Consider the following 11,826-nt stretch of genomic DNA (forward strand, 5'->3'; position numbering starts at 1 on the left):
GAATTGCGATTATTCAAAAGAGGAGAAAACTACAATGTTTTATTACCGTTGTAAATACATGCGCGAACTCATTGTAAAAGAAATACATTCTTCTAGGAGGATCGCGAATCAAAGTAGTTCAACAAATGCCTTTTTTTTTTCTATTTGTTTCTTAACTGGAATATCCAGACAATGCCCAGAACAAATATATGTATTTGTTTAAGCCTCTTAAATTTGTTTTTTCTGCTTTCTTAAATTGCACCCTTGAGCTTCAAGTCTGGCTAAATCCCACTTGCTTCATTGAAACTGATGGGCTAAATTTACATAGAGCTAATCTAGGGAGTAAAACGTTCAGGCTTTGGCTTTGGACCACATTTGAAATGAAGAAGACAACATTGTTATTTTTTTCTCTTTTGTTTTTATTGTTCTTAGTTTATTTGTTTTATGCTGCTTCCTGTTTTTTAAGGCAAAGGACCAAATACTACTGCTAAAAAGTCAAAAAAAGAAAACTTTTTATATTTCAACTTGTCTAATTTTCCTCGGACGCACTTGTGATTTCTGTTTCTCTCTTCCAGTTCTTCCTGTGTTCAGTCTATGTCCCAATGTGCACAGAGAAGATTAACATCCCCATAGGTCCCTGTGGTGGCATGTGCCTCTCTGTCAAAAGAAGATGTGAACCCGTTTTAAAAGAATTTGGATTTGCCTGGCCAGACAGCCTAAACTGCAGCAAATTCCCACCCCAGAATGATCACAACCACATGTGCATGGAGGGCCCAGGAGATGAAGAGGTTCCCCTTCACAGCAAGACCTCCTTGCAGCCTGGAGAAGAGTGCCACAGCATGGGGTCTAACTCGGATCAGTACATTTGGGTGAAGAGAAGCTTGAACTGTGTCCTGAAATGTGGCTACGATGCTGGTCTCTACAGCAGGTCAGCTAAAGAATTCACAGATATCTGGATGGCCGTGTGGGCCAGTCTTTGCTTCATCTCAACTGCCTTCACGGTCCTGACCTTCCTGATTGATTCATCCAGATTTTCCTACCCGGAGCGCCCAATCATATTTTTGAGCATGTGCTACAATATTTATAGCATTGCTTATATTGTGAGGCTAACTGTGGGCCGGGAAAGGATATCCTGTGATTTTGAAGAGGCAGCAGAACCTGTTCTTATCCAAGAAGGTCTTAAGAACACAGGATGTGCTATAATTTTCTTGCTGATGTACTTTTTTGGGATGGCTAGCTCCATCTGGTGGGTTATTCTGACACTGACATGGTTTCTGGCTGCAGGTCTCAAGTGGGGCCACGAAGCTATTGAAATGCACAGCTCATATTTCCACATTGCAGCCTGGGCTATCCCAGCAGTGAAGACCATCGTCATTTTAATTATGAGACTAGTAGATGCAGACGAGCTCACTGGCCTTTGCTATGTTGGGAACCAGAACCTGGATGCACTGACAGGCTTTGTCGTCGCTCCGCTTTTTACCTACCTGGTCATTGGGACTTTATTCATTGCAGCAGGACTTGTGGCCTTATTTAAAATCAGGTCTAATCTCCAGAAAGATGGAACTAAAACTGACAAACTGGAAAGACTAATGGTCAAAATCGGTGTCTTTTCAGTGCTGTACACCGTCCCAGCAACGTGTGTCATCGCCTGTTATTTCTATGAAATCTCCAACTGGGCCATTTTCCGCTATTCAGCAGATGATTCCAATATGGCAGTGGAGATGCTCAAAATTTTCATGTCCCTTCTGGTGGGTATTACATCAGGTATGTGGATCTGGTCAGCCAAAACTCTGCACACGTGGCAGAAGTGCTCGAACAGACTGGTGAACTCAGGGAAAGTGAAACGGGAGAAGAGAGCAGATGGTTGGGTGAAACCCGGAAAAGGGAACGAGACTGTGGTCTGAGAAAAAGACGACACCTCAATGGTCTGACTGCTCTCCTGTGAAGGACTGATGGTGTGTAAGCATTACCATGTAAATTTTGGTAATAGAATAGGGAGATGGTTACACAACCTGTCTCTGGGGGGTGCAAAAAAAAAAAAAAGCCTTAAAGAATAAACAGCCAAAAGATCATGCTGCAGATACAATAGCCATAAACCATGCTGCCCAAAATAGGAGAGCCCAGGGAGGCTTTAAAAGCTGTGAAATACCCAAATATGTTATCTTCCTTTTTTTTTTTTTTTTTTTTTTTTAAAGCGGGAGGCAATTACTGAAGTCTTGAAGTCTTTAGAAGCTGAGGGACTGTAGTCCACAGCTGTAGGATGATGTTTTTCTTTCATCGTCTTATAGCTGATGGAGGAAAGTCAGTCCAGGGCCAAATTCTGGGCTTATTTAGGGTCCAGTTACCAGAAGGTGGAGTACCCAGGACCTCAGTTAGATGTCTTCTTTCCTAGTTCAGCATCGAGAAGGAAGCATTTGATGAGGATTATGTCTTTATGCCCTGGGGAATTCTGTTGTTCCCATACACTGCACAAGTCAGCCAAGGATCAGTCCCCCAACAAATAGCAAGTAGGCTTTCCAGGTCTGAGCTTTACCCATGATGAGTAGGATTTAGTGAGCTATTAGTGAGGATTATTCTTGAAGTCATCTAATGGCCTAATAATAATTTCAACTCATTTTTTTTACCATTTGTAACCTGGTCTGAATTGAGTGTTGATTCTGCCACGTGGGAATTTGGACCTCCTTGCATCCCTTCACATTTGATTTATTCTGTGATTCTATGAACTTTTCTAATTTTTTAAAAGCTTTACTCAAGGCCAATGTCAGATGTAGAGGACTCAGCAGAAAGTGAGAAACTGTGTATGGTCTTCTGCATCAGTTATCATTATCCATCTGCCTCCATTCCTGTCGCTTCAGGTGCTCCTGCTGTTTCCAGCAGACTACTTTATTCTGCTGCATTTAATAACTTTAAATAAAGTCTTACAATATAGTGTTCCCTCCTCAAGGAAAGAGAAAAAAGGAGTTGAGGGTACCTTTAAACAATGCCAGTTTTCTCCAAGTAAACTTACCTGTCTCTCTCTGGAGACCCATTGCATAAAGCAATTAAGTCTTAATATATTTTCTTCAGTGTGATGGTATCTCTGCAGACACCAGTCTGGGGAGAATCAAAATGTTAAGTTCCTTGGCAACCTCATGTTCACACAGATCAGTTGTATAATTATGTGTGTCAGTTCCAATTAAAAGAACATTCTCAGCCCATGACATCGCAGTACAGCTGACTGCCTCACAATGATGTTTCAGTTGCTCACTGGTGGCTATGGAGAAGTTTTTTTTAATGTATATTTGCACACAGAATGTGAGCAGGCATTCAGTCCTCAGGAACAACGAAGACCTTTCCAGTTTTTGTAAGGGATCCAACGTCTTGGTGAATAATGTTGTTTCAAAGCAACTGTTGAGTTTTCTTATCCTTTTATTTCAGGAGGCATCAGCTTGTGCTCATTGGGAGATTGAACCTAGTGTCAGGGACTTGTTTGGCTAATAAGAAAGGTGATACAAAAAGAAATACCCCAGAAGCACTTAAGAGAACACCGTTCTGATGTTCTATCCCTTTGAAGGACTTTTGGTTTTTATGGGTGTGCTCTAAAGTTTTACTTCATTTCTTTGTGTGAACCTCATCTGCTGCAGAGCATTCCCCCTGCTGTCCCAACTCACGTGACCTTCAAGGGCAGCTGAGAACAGATGTTGCTTTATTAAAGTACTTGCTTTTCACACAGGTGCCTATGTGCTTCCCAAACCACAGTTCACTCCAGCTCTGGAAGTGAACACTAATATGTCCAAGCATGTATTGTTTCAGTGTCAGTTTCAAAACATATGCTAGAGCACTTCTTTTTTTAAACTAAAAACCAAACCCTAATGGCGGAGCTCCCTCTCTAGCAGAACAAGTGACAACTTGACATATTCTACTCAAGATGCATAAGCGTTGTCTTGGTCAATGCCACATTCCAGCCAGGCCTTTTCCTCCTCTCCATAAAGTCTCTCGCTATTAGGGTTGTGTTTGGGTCTGATTATGCCTTTGTGGACAAGGAGTTCTGCAAGTATGAGATCTTCAGGTGGCTGAGCTTCTCCATCATGCAGTCTCCGTGCTGGTGCAGCAAGGAATGTAAAGTCAGCAGCTATATGTTGGCTTTCAAAGAGGGAGGATGCAGTATGAGTCTTTTTTGGTAAAGTAGTATTGGGCTGTGCCAAGGTGTCATGTTCACTCAAGTGTCCTTCACTCTGAAACACTTTGGATACTTTCCTGGCCGATATGACCTGTGTTTGACCAGACTGATTCAATAAATGGAGTTTTTAACCATGTTATTTATACAGAAGTGAATGTTAAATAGTACCTTGTTGTCAAATCCTTGCATCTCTGCCTGTGACCCTGTGAACTGTGAGAGGGATGCCCCTAGCATTGTGAGATGATGTGAGTTGGATAAGGATGGCCTGTGTAGCCCTATGAGGGACCTGGGGGGATATCCTATTTAAAGCATGTGAGCAACTCAAATGCGATGAGAAGGAGGTGGGCTGGGGGGAGACACCAGCTGCTATTCCTGAAGAAACATCTTCCCCCAGCAGTCAGGGGCAAGCTGTACTGACCCAAAGTGAAATTAGTTGTTGCAGCAATTAAACCATTCCATAAATGTATTCATCCATGTGCATTTACCTTGCTCCACTTTATGGCTGTATGAGTGGGAAGTCACAGCAGGTAGCCTAAAAACCGGTGGTTGTAGGGTAGGTTCCAGCAATTCTTGGGTTCTCTCATCTCAGCGTTGTTATGAATTTAAAGCCAAAACCAGTGTGACTAATCCTGTCTTGGAAATGCAGTTGCTGTGGTTATACAACTGGAAACTTTACAGGCATTTCCATCGATTGCACAGTCCCTGCTCCCATCTCCCCCCTCAGCATGTGCTCTTCTCACTGCAGGTTCCAGAAGTGTCTGCCTGAGAGGTACAAGCTTAGCTCTTACATTAAACAGACATGTTAGTTCCTTTTTCTGAATTTTAAGGAAATAGACACTGATTATTTTGGGGTGTACAGAAAATATATCTACTTCAATGTATGTACTGTAAATTTCTAATTTATCACTGTAAAAAAACCCAAAGCAAGTTTGCTATTTAATTTTTATATCAAAATAAAACTTTAACCTCTATGGATAACTAAAGAATTCCTGGCAGCCCTCACGTTTTTGGTGAGTTTGTTTCTTAAAATAGCTTCAGCATTTTTTGGAAGTGCTTTTTTCCCCTGAAGGAAGAAGGGCTGAAATGCTCATGCTGGAGTGAAATGATGCTTTGAAGGGTTGATCCAGCACAATTTGGATCTAAATGTTCAATGTGAGGAATAAGAGAACAAGACATCATTGGGCAACAGTGAAAGTATGTTCATGCTTCTGCACATGGTGTGGACAGAAACCCTTTCAAAGACAGTGCACGTGTCCCAGGTTCTGGCTGGGGATGCACCTGGAACTTTAGGCTTGTCTGAGTATGTCCCCGGATCCCAATGGGATGGCAAGATGAAAGCATAGCCATCTGCTGCTCTAGCACTGCTGTGATGTGGCTCTTGAGAAGAGTAGCACCTCCTGTAAGGCTCCCTTTTGTTCAGGTATTATGGAATATGTGCATCCAGAGATGCACTGAGCATTCAAATTCAGGGTGTATGGTAGAGGAGGGCAGCGTCACCACCTACCTGTTCAGTATATATATCAGAAATATAATCAGCTCTTGGAAGGGGCAAATTTTAATCTTAATAACGTGCTTGAAATGAGTTCGCTCCTATGGGCGATTTCAGTGATTTCAGCCATTCAGAGAACAGTTTCAATTGAATGTTTACATTTTCTAGCAATGGTTTTCTAAAAAATAAGTTTTTTATTGCTCCACTTTTCATTGCTTTTTTTCATTTCTGTTCACAGTTGGGATGTATGGTGACAGCAAGGAGTTCATTTTTGTGTCCATCCCTCACCAGTTTCTCTGACACTGATAGGACAGTTTGCAATATTAGTCATCTAACCCACTTAATTGTCTCCATCATGAAACATTCTGTGTGTGCGATAACTTAATTAGCACAATGTTATTCTAATAAGAACCTAAATCAGACTAGAGTGGATAATAGCGAGGGTGTACCATAAAGAAGACAGGAAATATCATCTGTGCATCTGTAGCTAATCAAGTTTTGGAGAGCAGCACCTAAAACTGGTAATTATGAGTGATTTGCTCATGCCTTTTGCAGCTCATCATTGTAATGTTCTCAGGTTGGTGATTAATGAGATCTCTGAAACTTATCGTAGGGAATCTTTAATAAAGCTACTGTTAACTGTAGCAAGCATAAAAGAGCTTCTGGGAAAGTGAGCAGGATCTCCCTCTTGTTGTTCACACCACGAGAGAATCTCAGGTGTGGCATACAAGATGGTGTTGGCTGCTCCAGGTCTCTTATGGCTGCTTGCCTTTACACACATCCTTCACAGAAGGTGTCTCAGAGCATCACTTATGAAGTGACGGGAGATTTCTGGAGTGGCTTTGAATGGTGAACAACCTCCTCAAACCACTGGGATGACAAATCAGCCCAGGTTTACCTTTTGGGGGGAGTATGTATCTGCATACAAAACTCAAAAACTTAGCCTTTATGAGGCCTTTCTGTGGTTGTTTTGCTATTTAGCCTTGGCTTTTTTGCTTGGTTGGTTTTGTCTTTTTTTTTTTTTTAAATCTGTCTTTTAAAGAAGGCAAATATTAGGGAGTTTGTAGGAGTTTGTAGCAAAGGAGACCAGACTTCTGCTGCCAAAAATCAGGAGCAGCCTAAGCTCCAGTAATGTGAAAATGTGGTGTCATGAGACCCTGGCTTCAGTGGTGGAGTTTCCACCACACCTCCTCTGTCCTCAACTGCTCATTCCCATAATGGCACTGCATTTCAGCTCCTTCACTTTGCCAGTACAACGACTTGTGTGGGGCTGCAAAGCAGATCAGCAAGAAGATCTGGGTTAAAAATAAACACCAAAGGTTTTTGCTTTGTTTTATGATGGAGGTTTAATTTTAACTTGGTTCATGTCAGGGGTCTTGTGGCAGACACACCTAGGGCTGTACTGTTGCAAGTGAGGCATCAGGATTTGTAGGGGGAGCAGTGGTCTGCTCTACACTGCTTTGAGTCCTGCAGGCATTATCCTATGGAGCTGCTCCTCAAGCCCTCTTCCACCATCATCCCCATCAGGCCAGAGCTGTGTCTACCTGCAAGGTTGTAGGAATGGAAGAGAGAGAAGTGACAACTACCTGACCACTTCCAACTTCCCCAGCCTTGGCTAAAATAACAAAGCCTTCATAGGGCTGTTGGTAACTCCCTAAGTGTGATTCTTTAACTGGGATGACTGAGTCCAGCTTTGAACTGCTCACCTATAGGTGAACACCCCCACAGCAGCCCCACAACAGCTGTGTCACACTGATGCTCCATAGTGCCCTTTTTGGCACGCTCAGACTAATTGGCTCATAATATAGGCCAGGAGTTTGCAGCCTCTTTCTCAACCTAGGATGGTTCCAGTATTAATGTAGCATGTGTGCAAAGCAAAGCATCTCTTCATGTTTGCAAAGCCAACATTGACTGCAACAGAAATGAGGTAGAGCACAGTCCAGGCTGGAGCTGCATCCTGCTATCTTGCTGCACCTCTCCAAGAGGAATGGACGAGAGGATGGGTGCAGGCCAGGCAGCTCCCATCTGATGCCAAGCTGGTACAATAGATTCTGTATCACTGCTATTTCTTGCAGCTGGGAAATGATTTCTGGCCAGAGGTCCTGCACATCCTGGCAGACTCCAGCTGTTTTAACAGCTTTGTGTTGTTAGCAACCAGATGTTTTGTTTTATGCTCTGGGAACAGCCTACCAAACAGTCATCACGGGGCTGAAAGAGCACAAAGGTGGCTGAGAGGGCAGTTGCAGCAAATGAGGACTCACATACTAAGGTATCACTCAGAAACTGTTGTTCTCTTTTCCTAGCTTTGGGAACTCCTATGTGCCAGATGTTAGGTACAACACCAGAGGAAACAGGTTAAACTCCAAAGGCAAGTATTATTGTACACAAAGTTTACTGTAATTTGTAACTTTGATTTTTTTAGTGTCTTTTCTTGCCAGAAGCAAAAATGCTTATTAATTAGACCAACTTCAGAGTGCCCAGGGAAGGGAGACTTTTATTTTGTCCGTTTTTAAATCAGTGGTTTAAAATATACAAAAATGAAACCAAAAACAAACAAACAAACAAAAACTAAACCAAAAACCCCAAACAATTACCCATGACTTGTTGATACACTGGTGATATAAATATCTTCATTTCATATTTCCATCAGCATTTAGCTAGTTTCCTGTCTGGTTCTTTCATTTCCTGAGTTTATTCTGAGAAAGGGAAAAACATCCTTCCTGCAAAATAGGTGCAATCATTTGGCAATCTACTTCTGCTTCTACAATATTAAGTTTTAAAATACTCTTATGCAGAGAAACAGCCTGACAGTAAATGTCTTAATGGATTAAGTGTTTTCTTCCGAAGCAACTCAGAGACACTCTCACTCAGGTATGTGGTAAGGGATGATAAAAGGAGTGCCATGGAAAAGCAGCAGTTAGGTCTTTTCAGGGATTTTTCTTGCATTTTAAAGTCTTTTGCTTTGCAGCAAGGAATGGCTGACATCTAGTGGCAGCTGCACCCTGGCCCCAGCTGCTCGATGACGCTCACAGACCTGCTCCCCTTGTGTTCTGCCATTTCTGGACGGATTTGATTTTTGTAGCACTGAGGGGCTGGGGCATAAAGTGGGAGCAGCTGCCAGAGTGGGGCTCCTCACCTCTGCCTGCTCCCTAGCCCTGCCAGGCTGCACTCTGACTCCCGCTGCATTCTCCTGGGAGGGCTGGTTGTCTCCTCGGTAAAATCAACACCACCATTGACTTTCATAGAATCATAGAACTGTTTGGGTTGGAAGGAACCTTTAAGGGCCTTTAGTCCAACACCCCTGCAATGAGCAGGGACAGCTTCACCTAGGTCAGGTTGCTCAGAACTGTGTCCAACCTGGCCTTGACTGTTTCCAGGGATGGGGCATCCACCCCCTCTCTGGACAGCCTGTGCCAATGCCTTATCACCCTGGCTTTCTTCCTGGCTCCTGATATTGAACCCCTTACTCAGGTGCTCAGAGGCAATGGTGTACAGGAACAGGAGGATCATCCACTCCTCCCTCCATCAAAGCTCCAAATCAGCACATGGAAAAGTGAGGGCAAAGCAGGGCAGGTACCCGAGCTGCTGGTGGTGAAGGCTTTGTCCAGCAGCACATCTACCAGCTCTGGGGTATACAGGATGGTTTGTACTAAGTGCATTAGCTAAGGAAATCACAAGCTCACCCTCTGTTTAATAAATTGAAAGAGATTAGATTGAATATTAGGGAGAAATCCTTTACTGTGAGGCACAGTAACGTGGTGAGGCAGTGGAACATATTGCTCAGAGAAGCTGTGGAAGTGTTCAAGGCCAGGCTGGATGGGGCTTGGAGCAACCTGGTCTAGTGGAAGGTGTCCCTGCCTATGGCTGGGGGAGTGGAACAAGATGATCTTTAAGGTCCCTTCCAACCCAAACCGTTATATGATTCTATGATTCTACTAATCTCTCCTTCTCTCTCAGCCCTGAGATCAAGACTGACATGGTTACTGGAGGGTTGATAACAGTGCTCATGGGCAAAAAAAAAGACCTGGTAAAGTGGAATGGCGAAAGGGTCAATGGGACATCTGTCCCCTGCTGTGGTGAGGAAAGCTGCTCTTGGCAGAAGCCAGCAGCATATATAGTCCAAAAAGGTCATTCGAAAGACTTAACAGGACCTCTTCCTTGGCCTCACATTATTTATTTTTATTAAAAAAAAGACCTGGGTGAGAACAGCAGAAAAGAAAGGCTCCAGACTGGGGTGACAGCCTTTCTTCTTTCTGCTGCCATTTGGCAGTTGTGGAAAAGGCTGTCAACCTCAGGAAGAAAGCAAAAAGCATGCGCAAAAAAAACGCAATACAACTGTAGCATCTTTAAAGATAGGGGTGTGGGAGAGGCCTGGAGATGGGGAAGAGGCTTCTTAGAGGAGGAGGGAATATATATATATAAATATGTATATATATATATAAAAACACTGAAAAACAAATCAGCTGCAGAGGCCCCAGCATATGAAAGTTATGACAAACAATAATACCATTCCCCTCACAAAACAATCATGTTTCTACAGCTGTAGCCTGAGAAGAGCCAAAAGAAGGGAGGAGCCATCCCTGCCTCCCTGGAGAATGGTTTTATAACCAAAGCAGGGAAAGGGGCAGGCCTTATCCTGAAGCACCAGTAATTCACCCTGTCAGCATCAGCAAAGCCAGCCCTTTGTTTGTCGTGGGATGAGCTGGGTTTCACTTTTGTGAGCTCTCAAGGTCCCTTGCTTTCCAAAATGCCTGAGACCAGCATCTGCTTCTGCCAGAGCCCTGCTACCTTCGGAATACACCAGGAGGCTGCACGGGGCCATATCCCTTCCTCCCTCTCTCCTCCGGATATCAGGCACTTTTTCTTATTTTGGCTGTGAAAAGTCAAGTCTAAGAGACACAGCCACCAGCCCAGTCCTCTTCTCTTGGGTGGCCCTTCCAGTAGCTGTACTCTCCAGCCCCACAACTCCCTCTGACAGCCTGGACTCCTGCCAGGAGTCAGGAGTTTGCAACCCTATTCCCAAATCTGCTACTAAGCCGTTGTCTTGTGTCACAAAAGAGATGACCCAGCCATCATGAACTAAGAGAGACAGAGTAGGGTCCAGGAGCTGCCATGGCTGTTGGGACATGAGTGATGATAAGACAAGAGGAAATGGCCTTAAATTGCAGCAAGGGAGGTTTAGATTGGATGTTAGTAAAAAATTCTTCATGTAAAGGATTTTCAAGCAGTGAAAGAGGCTTCCCAGGGAAGTGGTGGAGTTGCCATCCCTGGGGGCGTTTAAAAGATGTGTAGAAGAACTTAACTAACCTTCAGGCAACAGAAGAAAGACTAAGAGGTCTGAGGATCTGTTGGTCCAAAGAGGCACACAGAGTAGGGTGAGCAGGAGAAGAATCTCCATGTGAATAGTTTCCCAGCAAAAATAAAACCTAGTACTTCACAACCCATTCCCTACTGCACCTGTTGGCTCATCACCTTACACTTAAGGAAGGAGAGTTGTTCCACAAGATGAGGTTAAGAATCTGCCTTATTAAAGAAAAAATACTGCAAAGTCCTTTCTCCATCTAACTTCCCTAGTTCATTTATGAATTTAAGCACAAATTTTACTGAGAGTTTTTTTTAACTGAAGCAGACATGCACAGAGACAACCCTTAGAAACTCCTGTCTCAGGGGTTGGAAAGCAAACTGGACTTGAGCCCTGTAGAGGCAGAAAGACACTAGAGAGATGCAAACTAGAACAGCATGGAAGGAGAGCTCCAAGGTGCCCCAGAGTGTGGGCAGATGTCTGTCCCAGGCCAGCTGTGGCTGCTCAGCACTCCCACAGGGCTGCCAGCAAAGGGACAGTGCAGAACACCTCTGGCGCGTGGGGTGTTTAAGCTGATCTGGGAATCACTGCACAAAGCAGATGGAGCAACACCCAGGTCTTGGCAGAGCTGAAGGGTCAGGAGCTGCCAGCAGGGCCAAAAACTGAAAGATTTTCAATAAATGCAGCCATTTGCCAAGTGCATGTCTGTGCACAACTGATCAGAGAATCATAGAATCATTTGTGTTGGAAGAGATCCTTAAGATCATCAAGTCCAACCATAAACCTAACACCCTTTATCCCTTTCTTATTTATGGTTTAACATGCTCTAATCATGTTCTCACACTAACAAGAACACTTTAAACTGGCATCTGAACAGGGCAAAATTAGCATTTAATT

General features: G+C 43.6%; 1 protein-coding gene across 1 annotated transcript; it reads left to right on the plus strand.

Moving 5' to 3' along the window:
* The first annotated feature begins 551 nt into the window (after nucleotides 1–551).
* Nucleotides 552–4,277, plus strand: FZD4 (frizzled class receptor 4). Its single transcript, XM_027677474.1, has one exon. The coding sequence runs from the start codon at nucleotides 582–584 to the stop codon at nucleotides 1,881–1,883; it is 1,302 nt and encodes a 433-aa protein (XP_027533275.1). The 5' UTR covers nucleotides 552–581; the 3' UTR covers nucleotides 1,884–4,277.
* The last annotated feature ends 7,549 nt before the right edge of the window (nucleotides 4,278–11,826 follow it).

The sequence above is a fragment of the Neopelma chrysocephalum genome, unplaced genomic scaffold, assembly GCF_003984885.1.
Source record: "Neopelma chrysocephalum unplaced genomic scaffold, ASM398488v2 Primary Assembly neopelma1_43, whole genome shotgun sequence".
Lineage (NCBI taxonomy): Eukaryota > Metazoa > Chordata > Aves > Passeriformes > Pipridae > Neopelma > Neopelma chrysocephalum.